Raw genomic sequence first — 16,235 nt, forward strand, 5'->3', positions numbered from 1 at the left:
TAAAATTATTATTATTATTACTGTTGTTGTTGTCACAATTAAACAGTGACAGTTTATTACCATCAAAGCCCAACCAACGTACAGGCTCGACTTAGCTGAGGCGAAGGGCCATATACATCTTGTCTGGGCATGCGCAAGCTAAGAAGCGGGGGCGGGACATATGACACGGTTATCCAATAGAAACAATTAATAATTATTCCTTGACTTAACACCTTCCTTAAAAAATGTAACATCACATATATTTTAAACTTCGGGGCACTTGAATTTAATTTAATGTTACTTTGAATGTGAAAGAATGGGGGCCCTTATGTAAACGCCATTTACAGCCCCTTTAACCTGTCCAGAACATTCAATCAAGCCCAGTGCAGGCATATTTTTAAGCAAACAAAAATAGGAATTCACTGAGCTTGCACAGTAATTGTACGCAGCACAGTGGGGGGGACGATTAAATCACTGATTACTGTCACTTTGATAAATTTAGAAAAAGTCAACACTGATTGCATGTCCTGAAATTATACTGGAATCAAAGGCTGTTTCACTACATAACCGAGAACACTATCAAAGTGTTGAGCAGCACACTTGATTATGAAAATGTTTCAGCCTTGCAAAACAAGTAAATGCTTTATTCTAGTTAATCAAGCTGCAAACCTCATAAATAGAAATGATGAGATTTCAGTTCGTTGGTGGAAAACTCCAGCTCCAACTCCAGGTGTTAAACAGACACTGTTTCATCATGTGTACTGAGAGGTGGCTGTTTGTGTTCTGAGCTCATGTTGGAGGACTGCATCTGTCAGTGGCGTTAAACCTGCAGCATGTTTTTGTGGCTGGTGCTGGAGGTGGTGCTGCGCAGTGACAAAGGAGCACCTGACAGCATCCATCACAGGACTCCTGCGCTATCTTATGCCCCGAGCAAACGGTGACAGTGAAGATAGCTTCTTCATTTCACTCCTATCAATATCTCATAACCTTTCGCTGCCGGTGGCTGGTAACAGACAAGCTGAAGACAAAGTGCAAATCTACCCGGCCAAATTAGAAATGATCCATCTAACACTGAAAACATGGGACAACTGAGTCAGAATGCCTCTTTAAATTTACTGGGTGACAAACTGAATGCACCACAGTAAATGGGGTGTGAAAGCACCTCAGCAGCAGCAGCTCTTGAATCTGTAAAATTCTCCCCTTGTGTGCAGTTTTGAACAGATATCTGGAAAGCTCTTAATCTCTCTACACTCCTAGATTAGAACAGCTTCATGCCGCTGCGTTATGTGAAACCAATTAGAAAAAATAACCTTATCAGAGTTTAAGAAGAAGACTGAGAATAATGTTGCCATAATAACCTGCTGCAGTGTTTATTCATTTATGATGCACCTCATGTTTGTTAACAGAACAGAATGAAACTAATTTATTGCCCCTAACTGATTTTAATCCACTTAACTCAACTTCAGGGAGGAGGCGGCAGATGTAAAAAAACAAAACCACACTTTGATGCAGAGGGACGAGTATTTGCACCTTATTATCAGGCACCAGGAAACAACTGCACAGACACAAAAGGTCTTAACGTTATTATAAGTATCACATAGATGAATAGTTACCAGTCACTATCCTCATCTTTTTACTCTTTGATTTAACCAATCTTAACATTTTTGCTTAAATTACATTTTTAAATCCAACATAATGCTTATCTGATATCCAGTGACCACTCGACCATAACATGAACACACTAGGAATTTTTATCCACTTCTTAGCTGGTTAAAGACAGACGAACAGTTAAAGCAAAACAAGTGCAAAGGTTTTGTCTTTACATATTTATTCCACCTTTCATTACAAACAGCCCATCACAGGAAACAAACAGGGGAACCTGCAAGAAACAAAGACTGCAGGTTAGTAAAATTGAAAACAAACAGTAATAAAATAGAGACGTGTAGAGATGCTGCTGTAGTACCTGATTATGCCTTCTCTGCTGCTGCCTCCTCATCTCCACCCTTGGTGTTACGTGTGTAAATCAGCTGTGCTCTGTGTTTGGACACCAGTTTGATCATGCCTGCAAGACAAAAACGGACCCAAGTTCTCCGTCAGCATTTTTTTTGTGTTTTTAATTTGCACCGTTATGTCAATTGTTGTGATACATTTGCCCTAGTCGGCCTGCACAGGGACGAACGTGATATACAGCAGGTAAAGCAGATATGTGCAACAGATCACTTCTCCCAGGTGTCCAAACACTGACAAGTAAATGTATTACAAGGCAGGGAAGGCAATCTAGCTACGATGCCAATGTAGCCATTATATCTCAAATCAGTTTGACAGCTAATTTTCAAATTAAATTAGGCATAAGGAACTAATACAGAATTTCTTCATGTGTCCCTCCTGCTGCATATGAAGCTTCACTGTATGGGACAAGAACAAATCTGCGTTCTTTAATCAGAAGCACAGTGCACAGCCTGCTGAAGGAAGGCTTTAATTCATAAAAAGAATGCTATACTGAGTCTAGATGACAATATCTCTGAAACACAATGAGTAACACCACACACACTTCAGTTAAACTACTGTAGGGAGGAAAAATAAATAAATCAAATGAATCAAGCATAATGCACCCGTTTGAAATATGTTCAGCATTTCACATCACATGAAACAGCAGACAGGCTGCAATATATCATTTGTTTCCATGTAGCATTTCGAACAGAAGTTGAAGGATGTCAAAAGAGGAGATAAGTAGTCACGCTGCATGCACATCACTGTCATTTAAAAACAAATGATGAACTCGCTGACAAACCACTCTGGCCTGGGTTCATACTGTGTAAGCATTTATAAACATTAGACACAGCCAGCGAGCAGTGCTGATGACTACGGGCATATTCATCGGCTGAGTTTAATGCTGCATCACAAAATAGCAGATGACAAGAGATGTTACAGTTTCCATTTTTTAAAGCTGGAGCAAGAACCATCTCCTGATCAGCCCTTAATGCAAAAGATGTACCATCGTGTAACTGAGTTTTCTCTGAAGTTGGAAATCACCCTGCCAAACTCTCAATCGACTTATTCAGGGCAGTAAATAAAATCCTTTGCTGGTAACATAAGCAAACACTGCTTTTTTGGCAGGGACTAAAATCTAATGCTTGGGAATGGTGCTGACCAACTGAGCAAAGCTCGCTACCATGACAGACGTGTGATTAACTTTGATGCCCTTCCTAGCGTCAAAGATCCAACACGGACCTTCAAGAGCTCTGAGCAGAGAAAGTGAAGTTCACCTTTGGCGAGCAGCTCCTGGAGGGCGTTCCTTGCCAGAGAGCCACGGATCTTCAGCCTCTCAGACACAACAGCGGGGGTGATGAGCTTGTAGTTGGGAACTTCTTTGTACAGCTTGTCGTAGGTCGCCTTGTCGAAGAGGACCAGGTTGTTGAGCTTATCCCTCACTTTTCCCTTGGACCACTTCTGCTCAGAAACAGACATGTTGTTTTAAAGACCGGGAAACCTCTAGCCTTAACATTTATTCAGCAGCCACATAATATAAAATACATCCAATATGGGCAAATATGAACAAAAACATACCTTCTTCTTGGCTTTGCCTCCAGACTTGTTGACTGGGTCCTTGTCCTTCTTGGACTTCCCAGCATCCTTCTTCTTATCCTGTTTAGGAGGCTGGAAAAAGACGACACCCGTTAAACTTTCACTCTGAAGCTACATGTTTAACATGTGCTGTAATGTACACAAGAGCAAGTTCGCATCGGTACTCCATTAATTTTTTAAAGGAAAAAAAAAAAGGGAAATGAGCTAGGGGCTAATGCCGGAATCGGATGGTCGGCATGAGGAGGCCCTGTCCTCAAAACGTTTCTAATCTCGCAGTCTTCATTAATTTTTAACATTTGCACCCCTACAATACTTTAGTATTTGGTGTTTGTGTCATCTGTACACATGCTAGTATATTTAGCGGTCACATGAGGGACAACTTTATTAAAGTCCTTTCTGTGAGCACAGTGTAGTTGGAAGCATGGTGCGTTTAGCAAACTGCTACTATGCTAGCCATAAGCTAAATGCGTGAAATCTTAAGTATGGCTGCTTCATGCACACACTCTCGTCCCGGTGCGGGGAGGCGCAGTGCTATCAAAAAATGTCCCGAGGTACTACGACTCCTGAATGACTAACGATAAGCCGAAAAAAGTCTAATTTCTTTCAACAAACGTGTAATAACTGTCCTCACCATGTTTCCTCGTCAAGATGTCGGAGCGAAAGGAAGTTCGCCCGTGCAAGAGCCACTTAGACAACCTGTTTTTGCGGAAGTGAGATTGGGGCATTATGGGAACTTGAGTTTTCTCATGTTTCGTCGCTTTTATTGACTTTATTTGACTTATGAGATTGGCAAACATTCTGACAGTCATTACAGCGGCAGGTTTGAGACCAAAAACTCATACAAGTAAAATCTAATTTATTCATTTGATTTTTAGCCACCCGTCGAGGTCATGTGACAGTCGCTGTCAGCTGGGCAGGACGTTGCAAAGATGGTGATATACAGTGTGTATGTGGTGAACAAGGCTGGAGGGTTAATTTATCAATATGATAACTATGTCCCGCGAGCAGAGGTGGAGAAAACATTCAGCTACCCTTTGGACTTGGTGCTGAAGCACCACGACGAGAAGGTGGTCGTATCGTTTGGACAGCGGGACGGAATCAGAGGTAATCTCACGGGCACATCGTTAGCTTATTTATTAGCTAGCTATATGGGCAATCTCTAACGAAACCTGTCTTATGCCCAAGCTAAAATACTGGCATGCAGTCTTTGTCGGTTTATTATCTATAGTATGCGCATTTGTATCGTTTTTTACAGTCCAAGTTAACTGAAATGTTCACTGTTCTTCATTTAAAAATACTGCGGTGTCACTAGCTTGACTGTATGACTGGACTGAAACCTCTTGTCATTCGTCAGTGGGCCATGCAGTGCTGTCCATCAATGGAGTTGATGTGATCGGGAAGAACACATCAGATGGGAAGGACATCCTTGAATACCTGAAAGATCCTTCAAACTATCCCGTGTCTATTCGCTTTGGACGAGCGCGCCTGAGCTCCAATGAGAAGCTGATGCTGGCGTCCATGTTCCACTCGTAAGTAATTTCGTGTGTGTGGATTAAACCCGAGCTGCACAGTGGACAGCGGGGCCAGGTGTTTACTAGTGTTATTTATGTGTTGTTGTTTTTTTGTTTTGTTTTTTCTGAATGGGAGCCAAAGGAAGTGAAAACTTACCTGAGTGATCAATACATTTTGTAGTATGTACTGTTGTTTGATTTTTTTCTACTCTACACAGGATCGAAAGTATACATACACTTATTAATATTTTATTTTATTATTAATATTTTCATAAGGACAAAGTGGGCAAAGTGCAACTTGCAAACATTCATTTAACTAAATATTTGTTTAGGCCTTTGAGCCTTTTTTAACCCTGCGTGGATCAGACAAAATCCTAAATAAAATCAAACTTGTACACTTAATTCTTCAGTTCAACGAACTCATTAAAATCCAGAAATTACCACAACATTCACGCCCAGTAGCTAAACTTCAGACCAAAACTGTATGTACCCTCACTTTATGAATGAAGCTAAATAAACACACCTATTTTTGTGATCCCTCCCTCAGGTTGTTTGCAATAGGTTCACAGCTATCCCCTGAAGCTGGCAGTTCAGGGATCGAAATGTTAGAAACTGACGTCTTCAAACTTCACTGCTTCCAGACTCTCACAGGTCAGTGGTGCAATTAAGTGTCATTTTAGGTTAAAAATACCAAAGAAGTAATGTCTTAGTTGGCTGTAGATTTAAAAACCAAAGCACTTCCATATGTAACGATTTCATTTAATTTTAGCTGTGAACAGCATGCAACTCCAGTAATAAATCTTCCTGGTGTATACATTCCTTCCCAGCTTGTTGATAGTCACTATTATAAAATGAAATCTTTCTCATTTTGTTCTCTCAGGGATAAAGTTTATCGTGTTGGCGGACCCGCGACAGTCTGGAATCGATGCGTTGTTGAGGAAGATTTATGAGGTGTATTCAGATTTCGCCCTCAAGAACCCGTTCTATTCTCTGGAAATGCCAATCAGGTATTAAAGAGAATTAGGATTGCATTATCTTGAAATAATTTATTACTGTACCCACTGTTTAACACCCACACATTTACTCTTGCTTTTCAGGTGTGAGCTCTTTGATCAGAATCTGAAGAGTGCATTGGAGGTAGCAGAGAAAGCCGGCAACTTTGGAGCTGGATCTTAAATCAGAGCATTCACAGACTGAAAAGAAATAAGTGGACTCCTTTTTCTTGTCTTGGACCGTTTGTTTGTTTTTCCTCCCCACATTTGCTCATTAACACTTTGTAAATACATTGTTTTGTAAATAATTCAGAGATTAAAATCCATACTGTATTTAAATGTTCTGAATCCATTTTACTGAATCAGTGAGTGAAGACTTTGGAGCATGAAGTGTAAAATTGGAAAAATAACCCTAGAACACTAATGTGCAGTTTCTGTAACAGTATCGCTAACGGTGGGTATATTTTACTCAATATACTTCCCATCAAAGTACACTAAAGTGCAGTACATGGAAAATTGAAGGACTCTTATTATCCTGTACAATGTCTGATAAAATAAGGTATAATGGGGTACTCTGATCATGTTGCTTTTTAAAAAAAATAAAAAACATTCACAGGACTGGAATTTGCAAAAGTCACCTGATATTAGTGTTATAGGGTTAACTAAGAAAAAGTATCATTGACCTAAGATTGCTCATTTCAGTGTGTTGTAGCCTCCTATTTTGCACTCTTACTATTGCAGTCCTGCAGAGGCATTATCAGAAAAAACATTCTCTAGCAATTTGCAGTAATTTCTTCAAGTTCACGCACTATTTATACAACATGTTGAGAAGCGCCTTTGCACATTTCTATGAACTTTATTTCACATATGACTAATTAAAAACAAAGACGTAAAAATGACTGGCTCGCACAGAATGAGCTCAGTCCGCCTTCTTGGGCACGTGTCCCATCTTTGTTCGAATGTTGCGCAGGAGGAAGAATCCGATAGTAGTGACAAGGCAGGTGACCTCTGCTACCCAGAAGGCCTTTTCCCAGCCATGGTGCTTGGCAATGGTGCTGAATGGGAGTCCAGAAAGGAAGCCACCAACTACAATGGGAATTCACACGGATTATTTCAATGGAAGGAGCGCAACACACACAAAACCCAACTTTAGAATTTAACTTTCAATTAATGAAAACCTACTGTTTGCCATCAGGGCAACGATAGCATGTGATGTCCCGCAGTAGTTGGATGGAGCGCTCTCATTGGCTATAACTCCAAACAAAGCTATTGGTCCATATGAGGAGAAACCGAAGGCGGCGCCCAAGCCGAGTATCCACACCTTGATGTACAGAGAAGAGATAAAAAAAAAAAAAATGGGCTACTGAAGTCTGGCATTTGCTGTGCAGTGTGAACAGGTCACAGGAATTAATGTGTCTGTGTTACCTTTGAGCTGTCAGGAGTAACGGTGAGTCTGAACAGGTACATGGACACAAACATTCCTGCCATCATGCAAATCAGGATGAAGTGGCGGGGATTACCATAGAGCCTCATCCCTTGCTGCACACAAAGAAAATACTATGAGATGTTCCATTTCCTGGCTATAAGCTGAATAAAAAAAACACTGATTGCCCACTTAGGGGTGTGTTTCTATTGCTATTTATCCCTTTAACTTATGAAATGATGAAGAAAGTGCAGACAGGGAGAAAGCAATCTTAAACAGAAGACGATTTCCATAAAATAACATTGAAATATTCAAAGGTTAAAACCCTTTCTAGTCCAGTTCTCTCTATATTAAACAGGCTGTTATTGACCACAATCTTGGATCAAATAATGACTCATATTTAAAAAACAAACTCACTCTGGCCACAGCTTTGTCAGAGAAGTAACCTGCAGCCAGACTGCCCACCAGCCCGCCAGCCTCCAGGGCGCTCATGTATGAGCTACCTAAGAAAAGGAACACAGTGAGTTTAACTCTTTATTTCAAAGTAGACTCCCGAGGCGACTGCTCTTCTCCTCATCCGTACCCATGAGTGTAGACTGGCCCTTGTCCTGAATGAGAAACAGCTGGCCCCAGTCTGTGCAGGCGGTCTTCACCCCAAACACCACCAGGTAGGAGATGGACAGCAGCCACAGGTAGGGGGACAGGAGAAACTCAGACAGGGTGCTTTCATGGCTTGAGGATCCTGAAGAGGAAGCAGACAGAAGACCCTTTTTTGGATACCACGAGCACAGATGTGAGTGATGTGGTGATGGGAGCACTCCTCGGTTTTAAAAAGAAACATGCATCACATCCTGTGTTCACACTTTGCATGAGCTGCTTTCACGTGAGGGACACACTGAGTGCAGAGTCCACCGAGTTACTGATCTTTAGTCACAGCGCTCAAGGCCCATGCCGTTAGACAACAGACACACGTGCATGTGTGTGTGTTCAAATTTGTGTTATCAGAGCATTGTCTAAGTGTTAACAACATTCTGAGAAAAGCAGCGGTTCAAACCAGTTGAACCGCACCAGTTTCTGATTGTGCCTGACTAAGAGTCAGACTCACCACCTTTGCTCTTTTTGGTCGACACCTCTATGTTGGGCAGCCCCACATCCTTGGGCTCGTTCTTGATTACCAGCAGGCAAACAAATGAGGCAACGATGCAAATCATTCCAGAGGCGGACAGTATCGCCCTCCAGCTGTAACTCTGCGACAGCACAGTGGCAACGATGGGGCCCAAGCTGCCGGCCAGATTCATGCTGCAGGACAGAACCGCCCACCACGTCCCGAACTGAGAGGGCTCGAACCACTGATGGAGGAAAAGAGGGAAAAACATTAAGTCCAGACAGCCCTGGCAGGAAGTTCCTTGATATCCACATAGGATTTTTAAGACCGATCCCCACACTTGGTAGTTTAAAAGTCAGATATTCTTTTTTCTTTCAGACACACAAACAGTTACAGATTTCTGAGTCCTGTTTAAGACACTATGAAAATGCAGTTTAAAAATAAAATTATTTTATTGTCTTGGATTAGCTGTTTACGCTCCAACTCTGCCTGAGCCTGCTAATAAAATATTTGGGATCTAACATCAGTTTCCAGTTCATTCAAGATCTTATAGAGAATACAAACAGTTTTAGGTCCATTTCATTATTTCATCCTGTTTACTTGCTTTACTTTATTAGCTCATTCTGTATTTTCCTACTGCAGTGTCGGTTTGTTCTTTGTAACACTCAGAAGAAACTTAAATTTTAAACTCAATTTGAATTAGAGGGTACCGGGTCATATACCTTGCGCAGCACCCTGCCACAGGGAGGCCAGCCCAGGCCTTGGCCCAGACCGTTGAGAAACCAGAGGGCAGAGAAGACAGCAACAGTGGAGGACCAAGAGAAGATCACGTTGATGCCTCCCACCATGAACAGGCCAATGGAGAAGAGCCAGCGGGCGCTGATTTGGTCTGACAGGACACCGCTGATGAACTTACTAATAGCGTAGGCCAAAGATTGACTGCTGGTGATCATACCTGAGAAAAGAGGAGCGCTCATGCACTTGCTGCAAAATTGTTGTATAGGCACATCGGTGTTATCACATTTATAGAAGGTACACAGGGTTCAAGTTTACAGTACTGACATACCCAGATCGTCCTTATCCAGCTTGATCTCTTGCATTACAGAAGGCATCACGAAGGAGAATGTCTTTCTGTTGAAGTAGTACAATGTGTAGCCCACAAACATGGCCAGAAATATTGTACTTCTGTAGTATCCATAACCGGAGGCAGCCATGGTTGCAGCTCAGTCCTAAAACACTTGCAAAGCAGCTTCCAGAGGAGCTCCTGCCTTTTGCAACCTGTAGCAGTGAACTTTGCTTCAGGATCCACTGTACACAGGCAGCTGCTTACAAGCAAAGAAGTGTTTGCAATCAGCACCGGAGGTTAATGGTCAACTTCTACACCCTGAAGCTGATTGAATCATGGCGGCTACCCTGCGCTGCAGGCTGGCTTCACGAGGGCCGGAGGAGGTGACCATCAGTTTGTGACACTATCCCCTGAGAGTGATCTTCTGTCCTTCAGGCAGAAGTCCTTCTGTTTTATCAAGTGTTATTTTCTTGTTGCTGTTTATCTATCTGATAATGCCATGACAGGAGTCCTCGGACTGACGCGTTTAATGATTTACTGAGGAGTCCAATAGCTGCTGTACACCAGGGGGAGGCTCCTATCCAAATGGAGGGGTGTGTGAGTGTGATCCTCATCAGCAAAAAGACCTGAGACACATTCATAAATTCAGGAGGGAGACCACGGTATTTGTGGCAGTGCATAAATCTTTTGTTGCACACGAGAGTTGTGGGTAATACAGTTCCATTGTGCACAACACGTCAGACCAAAATCTTATACTAAGATTTTGGTCTGATGTGTAAGTGTAATCTACAAAACCAAAGTCTTTAGTGTAAATATACCTGCAGAAACCTCGGTGTGTCCACTTCCGCTTTTCCGTGTATGCGTAAAATCTCGCAGATTAACTTTCCCTGAGTTTGGAGTGAGTTCTCTCTGAAGTTCTGCTCGTTCCGGGGCTGAAGGATTTTTTGTGCAAAATTTCCGCATCATGTGGGCCAACTAGCACCGCCCAGCCACGAAAGCCGCCGGTAGTGGTACGGAACAACACTGTGTCCGGACAATGCTCCATATAACTGTGGCAATGACTGTATGAAATTAAATAACACATAACGACATAAATTGTAATTTAAATCTAAGTAACTACGAGTATTTCCGCGGAATGAGCTAGCTTGTTAGCGCTGTTTTTAGTGTTAGCATTCCCCCCCCCCCCTGTATTCAAGTAAACACAAATATTTCTACAGTGTAGCATTTTACCAGCTGGCTGTGTGACTAAACTACTGTTTAATAAGCCAATAACATTGTTTGAGTAAGTTTTGTTACTTTGCAGCCATGTTGGTAACGCCGTTGGGCACTTATCTCGGGCAGATATTTTGAAACATTTGCAAAATTTACAGCACATTACAGCATACATATTTAGAAGCGCCAGTTAAATCTTAAAAACCTATTTGCTGCTTGGCGGCTTTGCCTGAAAATAAGGTTTTAAAAAGCGTCTTTTCCCGGGAAGTGTTTTTTTTTTTTAATATCCTAGCTCCCTCTTTGTACTAGAGCTGGGCAAATCGATTTTTGTTGTGTGAAAGTGTTGTGGAAAGTAGAAATCGAAGTGATTTAGCGTTCATTAAAATGTTGTCAGAAGTTTCAGATTGATGACGATTCATCTCAGATATCATGGCGATCTGCTCTCCCCTGATACGCTGCCTTTATAGGTTAGTCAGTATCGGTATCAGCAGTACTGGCCCCGTATTTACATGGTATCGGATCGAAACCAAATTTTGCACAGCACTACTTTGCGGTCACGTGAGGTCTGCCCTTCCTCCTGTTCCCATGGCAACGGGTAACCAAACATTTCAAAGTCGGTGTCCCGTGAGCTGGAGCCAATATAAGTAGTACGCTAATTTCTTTTTAAAACCACATTAATTATTTGAGCTAGCTGGAAGTTATCCAAGAGCAAAGTATAATATTTAGAGTTTAGTATTTTTTTTTTAACAAATATAGTCTGTTTCACTGACCCACAGTAACCGAGAATTATGGTAAGTGTTAGGTTAAAAATAAAAAAGCTATTCTATGCTAAATCCCAGTGTTCAAATGCATGACCGTTATCTGCTGATAACTCCTGAGCGTTGTAATTACTGCCCCGCAGAGACTTGCCTCGAGCTCCACGTCATCCAGGGGCAAAATGTACCTCGGCCGGTACCGCACACTGGCTTCCGGCTCTCGGGTGGATGAAGATCTGTTTGAGAACCAGAAATCGGTGAGTGTGAGTCCTTGCACACTCAGCGGGAAATGGAGGGAAACACTCAACTCTTATTATTCACAATGATATCCCCAGATATCATCAGAAACTGCATGTAGCTGCAGTGAGAACAGAGGTCGTGGATGAGTTTGGGAGCTGATTACAGCTAAATCTCTGTGTGGATGTCATTGCAGTTTGACAAACGGGTAAAATCAGCAGGTGTAGCAAAGGATTGTTCATGGAAGAACCAGGAAGGAGAGACTCTTCAAATCATCACCAAAGACCTCATCCGAAATCTGCGGTAGGCCAGCATGAAACGAGCTCATTTGAATAAAACATGAAGAGAGTCTGTAAAGTGTGTGTGCTGCTCTGTGATAAACCTCTGCCTTATTTCATGTGATTCAGGCTAATCAGATTGCTATTGCTGATGTTAATACAGTATACCAAGTTTTTGAAACATTATACCACATGTCATCATGCCAGGATCCCCCAGAGAGATCCTTCAAGAGAGTCCGTCTTACTTCCACCAGCTGAGTTTAAGAGGCTCAACTCAACATCCTGGCTGCTCCTCAAGGAGGACAGAGAGGCCCTGAGGCAGGCTTACCAGAGGAAGAAAGAAGAGGAACTTGTAGGAAAGCTGACTGCAATTTTATAACAACAACAAAGAAGTCCACTGATTTAATTAGTATTTTTATGTACTTTTTATTCAGAAAGCTGCAGAGGAAAGGAAGCATAGGATCCATGAGGCAGACCTGTCCCGTAAGCAGAACCAGCCACTGACTGAGCTGGAGATTGAAGCCCGGGAACGTGCACAGCGCCTGGTGGAGCGGAGTAATGCTTTAAGGATGGAACAGGAAGATGAGATCAAACAGCTCAACCAGGTAGGAAGAAAGTGCAGATGTGTGGATGACCAACCTTTAAAAAATATAAACATACCAGTACACAATAATAAACCTGTGTTTGTGTGGTCGTCTCAGCTGATTTTAGGTGCTCAGTGCCAAGCAAACCGTGACTACCAGATCCAGGAGAAGAAGCAGATCCGGATGGAGTTGACAGAGGAGGAAAGGCGTCTGGACAACATGATGGAGGTGGAGCGCCGCAAGGCTCTGGAGACTCTGGACAAGATTGAAGAGCTACGCAGGCAGCAGAGAGTCAAGTAAATGGAGCCCTATCAGAAACACAATCACCCTCTATTTGCGGATTGATTTTTTTGCAATTAACGTCATTCTTCGTCTTCTTCTGTTTGGGAGATCGCAGAAATCCTAATAATGAGCAGCGGAGGTCAACTAGGAGCACTGTCAACACGTGTGTGTGTGCTTTATATTTCAGGGGAAGGCAGGAAATTTACGATCAGATCCAGAAACGCCTGGAGAACCGAGAATTGGAGGAAGGCAAGAAAGAGAAAGAGAGTCAGCAGACACGAGAGGACCAGGAGAGAATGAACCTGGAGGATCTCGAGGTGCACGCGGAGGCGGAGGACACATCCACACATGCAGTTAACGTACACCGCGCTCAGTTTCTGCTCTGACCCATGTCTTCCTCCAGGTGCTGGAGAAGAAGAGGATGGAGCAACAGCTTCTGCAGGAGGAGATCAAGTGCATCAACGCAGAGACCATGCGGGCAAAGGAGTGGAGGATAGAGGAGGAGAAGCTGGCTGACATGAGAGTGAAGGAGTATCTCCTAAAAAAGCAGGTCACAGCCCACTGTTCCTTGTGGACGAGCAAGCTACATCATGTGACACACACATTTGATTCTGACGTTGTTTTTAACGTTAGCAATTCATTAAACCTGCAGGAGCAGCAGGCAGAATGCGAAGCAGAGCAAAGACGAATCAAGAAGGAGAAAGAATTGGAGATTGCTCGTTTGAGGGCTCAGCAAGAAAAAGAAAAAGACTACAAGGCTGAGCAGGTCAGGATCTAACAGATGTGCAATATATGAAGATTTGAAACCTGGCAGAAGATTTACAGATGTTCTTAGCTACTTGTGCTTGTGTATGTGTTTGTCTGGAAGGATGAGCTCCGTGCTCGCAGGAACCAGGACGCTGCAGAGAGAGAGTGGAGGAGAAAAGAGAGGGAGCGGGCTGCAAAGAAAGCGCAGCTGGAGGCGACGCTGAGATCGGCTCACATGGAGCAGGTTCACTACAAAGAGCGCAATCTGTCAGTGGAGGCGAGTCGGGAGAAGGCAGAGTTTGAGAGGCTGCTAAAGTAAGAAAGTCCGTTCGAAACCGATTTTCAAATAATCTTAATACACTCCGTTAAAAGTGCTCTCTCCACGCAGAGTGCAGCAGGAAGAGATGGTCAAAGAGCAGGTGCAAAACGACAGGCAGCATCACAAAGTGCAGCAGCACGCTCAGGACATCCGCCAGCAGATGAAGGAACGCGAGATCTTAGCCACAGCTAAGCGCAAAGAGACCTTCAAGGAGGCCGAACGGTTGATGGAGGAAACTCGGCAGAGACGTCTGCGCCTCGATGAGCTCAAACAGAAGAAGCTCCAGGAGCTTAAGTAAGTGTGTGTGTGTGGGGGGGTTCACATAATGCAAAGTGTTTCCTCTTCATTCACCTCGCTGTGTGTTTGTAAACCACTCTGCATTTCTCCTATAGTGGCTCTTTCTCAAATAGTGTGTCTTCTCTTTCCCCTCACCCCCAGCGGGTTGCAGCACAGTTGCCCCTCCCTGAGTCTGGTTCTGCTGGAGGTTTCTTCCTGTTAAAATAAGAGTTTTTCCTCCCAAGTGCTTGATCATAGGGAGCTGTGTGATTGTAGGGTCTTTACCTAATAATGTAGAGCACCTTGAGGCTGTTGTTATGAATTACTGCCATACAAATACATTGAATTGTGCTTGTTAATCCACTACAGGGCTACAGGACTCTGTGAAAAGTACTGCAATCAGGTGGAAAGAAAGGTTCAGACCTTGACGGGCTGATCACCTGACCACTGGATTCAAACGACAACACGTGAGAAGTTCTCATCTGGTCCCGCCATTGTATTTACAGTCTAATTTAACGTGTTTCAATGTGGGTTAAAATGTAAAGGAATGTAACAATAAAGACTAATAGTTTACTAGTATGGAAAACACTGGCATTCATGTATTTGAGCTGTTAACTCTATAAATAGATTCAGCAACCATTAGAATAGCTTCTGGGTTTTTCCAAGTCTTCAAATCTCCTAACTTCTGAGGCACACCCAGTTATTCGTCACTATAAGCAGGCCCCAAATATGACAGAACCCTCTCACTTCAGAAAAGAGCCTCAAGGGTTTTCTCTGTAGTTACTGCCTATTTAAACTGATGTAGTCTGTTTTATGTATATTGAAAAAATAATCAACTTTTTTGCCATCACACACAGAGACAGGGTACAATTTTTAGTTTTTATTTAGGCTAGTAGTTCCCTTTCAATTAAGTCATATTCTTCCACTTATCGATGACAGATCCCCTTTATTAATATGCATGACAACAGAAAGGAATTCAACTTATGTCAGGGTTAGGATGACACTTTACACACACAGCTTAAAGCATGTAAGGAAGTTAAGTACATCAAGGTAAGTAACAGGCTCTTATTTCAAACCATTCTTGACAGAGAACTGGATGTATGGAGACTTAGTAAATTTCTTCATCGTAACCATCTAAACACACAACCTACAGGAGTGTTTATGGAGCTAATCGAGCTGTCGTTAAAACACTAAACGTTCCACCAGCCTGTCTTCCTCTGCCTCTTTCTTTGTTCTTGCCACTAAGCATTAACAAAGGAGGTAACAAGACAGGGGAGGGGATGGACGACAGAGAGGTGGGGGTCTCCATCTAAAAGTTTTCAATTCTTCACATCTGTACACGCGAGGAGGAAAAAGAAAAAGAGGGGAAAAAAAAAAAAGTAACGGTGACCGAGGGGAACACCACAACACCTGGCATACACGGACCTCAGCACGAAAAGGGTTCAGAGTAAATACATACACGCGGTACGGTTAAGGGCCCTGGGGTTTAGTGGCCGTGGTCCCGTCCTTACACAGATACAGTCTCACACAAGCACTGTACACAGCACAAGAGGTCACCTTAATACATGGAGCTAATGAGGGAGCGCTAATATCTAGATGGGTGGAGTGAAGAAGCTCAGTACAGGCTGAGAGAGAGAGGGGGGTTAAAATTCTTATTCAGACCTTTAGGTCACACACACACACACACACTCCCAGTCACACAGTGACATACGTCTGTATGCATTTAAAACTCCATAAAGCTACACGCCTGTGCAGAATATACTATCATTACTTAGTGTTGCTAGCTATAGCCACTGAAATGGCAATATATGTTCAATATTATATGTAACCTTTTTTCCTCAGAATATACAATGATGAAATGCATTATACAGACAAACGAGACAA

The 16,235-nt window shown here is 42.8% G+C and overlaps 4 protein-coding genes across 4 annotated transcripts; 2 read left to right on the top strand and 2 right to left on the bottom strand.

The window, feature by feature from the left end:
* Positions 1–1,770: 1,770 nt before the first annotated feature.
* On the bottom strand, positions 1,771–4,237 carry rps25 (ribosomal protein S25). Its single transcript, XM_085370906.1, has 5 exons — positions 4,196–4,237; positions 3,547–3,636; positions 3,246–3,429; positions 1,943–2,041; positions 1,771–1,858 (listed from the first exon to the last, which is right to left on the bottom strand). Exons 1-4 carry the CDS (start codon positions 4,196–4,198, stop codon positions 1,947–1,949), a joined length of 372 nt encoding a protein of 123 aa, XP_085227032.1. The 5' UTR covers positions 4,199–4,237; the 3' UTR covers positions 1,771–1,858; positions 1,943–1,946.
* Positions 4,238–4,493: 256 nt separating this feature from the next.
* trappc4 (trafficking protein particle complex subunit 4) lies at positions 4,494–6,386 on the top strand. Its single transcript, XM_085370999.1, has 5 exons — positions 4,494–4,668; positions 4,919–5,093; positions 5,623–5,726; positions 5,956–6,082; positions 6,173–6,386. Exons 1-5 carry the CDS (start codon positions 4,494–4,496, stop codon positions 6,249–6,251), a joined length of 660 nt encoding a protein of 219 aa, XP_085227125.1. The 3' UTR covers positions 6,252–6,386.
* Positions 6,387–6,695: 309 nt separating this feature from the next.
* On the bottom strand, positions 6,696–10,588 carry slc37a4a (solute carrier family 37 member 4a). The gene is made up of 9 exons (XM_085370640.1): positions 10,480–10,588; positions 9,662–10,287; positions 9,318–9,550; positions 8,596–8,839; positions 8,074–8,232; positions 7,908–7,993; positions 7,493–7,606; positions 7,250–7,388; positions 6,696–7,153 (listed from the first exon to the last, which is right to left on the bottom strand). The coding sequence occupies exons 2-9, from the start codon at positions 9,807–9,809 to the stop codon at positions 6,987–6,989; spliced, it is 1,290 nt and encodes a 429-aa protein (XP_085226766.1). The 5' UTR covers positions 9,810–10,287; positions 10,480–10,588; the 3' UTR covers positions 6,696–6,986.
* LOC146618671 (cilia- and flagella-associated protein 45-like) lies at positions 9,997–14,787 on the top strand. Its single transcript, XM_085370101.1, has 12 exons — positions 9,997–10,044; positions 11,775–11,885; positions 12,062–12,168; positions 12,351–12,495; positions 12,578–12,748; positions 12,845–13,023; positions 13,197–13,326; positions 13,413–13,559; positions 13,662–13,775; positions 13,878–14,071; positions 14,145–14,369; positions 14,721–14,787. Exons 1-12 carry the CDS (start codon positions 9,997–9,999, stop codon positions 14,785–14,787), a joined length of 1,638 nt encoding a protein of 545 aa, XP_085226227.1.
* Positions 14,788–16,235: the final 1,448 nt, after the last annotated feature.

This window comes from Diplotaxodon limnothrissa, linkage group LG14 (genome assembly GCF_057381915.1).
Source record: "Diplotaxodon limnothrissa isolate DT_005_m linkage group LG14, D_limnothrissa_male_GT1.1, whole genome shotgun sequence".
Classification (NCBI taxonomy): Eukaryota; Metazoa; Chordata; class Actinopteri; order Cichliformes; family Cichlidae; genus Diplotaxodon; species Diplotaxodon limnothrissa.

What these genes read in the sequence shown, in the direction of transcription:
- LOC146618671 (XM_085370101.1), top strand. Translation starts at nt 9,997, where the DNA reads ATGGCGGCTACCCTGCGCTGCAGGCTGGCTTCACGAGGGCCGGAGGAG. An exon ending in TGTTTGAGAACCAGAAATCG is followed by an intron (nt 11,886 to 12,061) that starts GTGAGTGTGAGT and finishes ATGTCATTGCAG; the next exon opens with TTTGACAAACGGGTAAAATC. An exon ending in AAGAAGCTCCAGGAGCTTAA is followed by an intron (nt 14,370 to 14,720) that starts GTAAGTGTGTGT and finishes AATCCACTACAG; the next exon opens with GGCTACAGGACTCTGTGAAA.
- slc37a4a (XM_085370640.1), bottom strand. Translation starts at nt 9,809, where the DNA reads ATGGCTGCCTCCGGTTATGGATACTACAGAAGTACAATATTTCTGGCC. An exon ending in GACCAAAAAGAGCAAAGGTG is followed by an intron (nt 8,233 to 8,595) that starts GTGAGTCTGACT and finishes CTTCCTCTTCAG; the next exon opens with GATCCTCAAGCCATGAAAGC. An exon ending in TTACTCCTGACAGCTCAAAG is followed by an intron (nt 7,389 to 7,492) that starts GTAACACAGACA and finishes CTGTACATCAAG; the next exon opens with GTGTGGATACTCGGCTTGGG.
- rps25 (XM_085370906.1), bottom strand. An exon ending in GAGGCAAAGCCAAGAAGAAG is followed by an intron (nt 3,430 to 3,546) that starts GTATGTTTTTGT and finishes GTTTCTGAGCAG; the next exon opens with AAGTGGTCCAAGGGAAAAGT. An exon ending in CCAGGAGCTGCTCGCCAAAG is followed by an intron (nt 2,042 to 3,245) that starts GTGAACTTCACT and finishes TTTGTCTTGCAG; the next exon opens with GCATGATCAAACTGGTGTCC.
- trappc4 (XM_085370999.1), top strand. Translation starts at nt 4,494, where the DNA reads ATGGTGATATACAGTGTGTATGTGGTGAACAAGGCTGGAGGGTTAATT. An exon ending in ACAGCGGGACGGAATCAGAG is followed by an intron (nt 4,669 to 4,918) that starts GTAATCTCACGG and finishes GTCATTCGTCAG; the next exon opens with TGGGCCATGCAGTGCTGTCC. An exon ending in CTGCTTCCAGACTCTCACAG is followed by an intron (nt 5,727 to 5,955) that starts GTCAGTGGTGCA and finishes TTGTTCTCTCAG; the next exon opens with GGATAAAGTTTATCGTGTTG.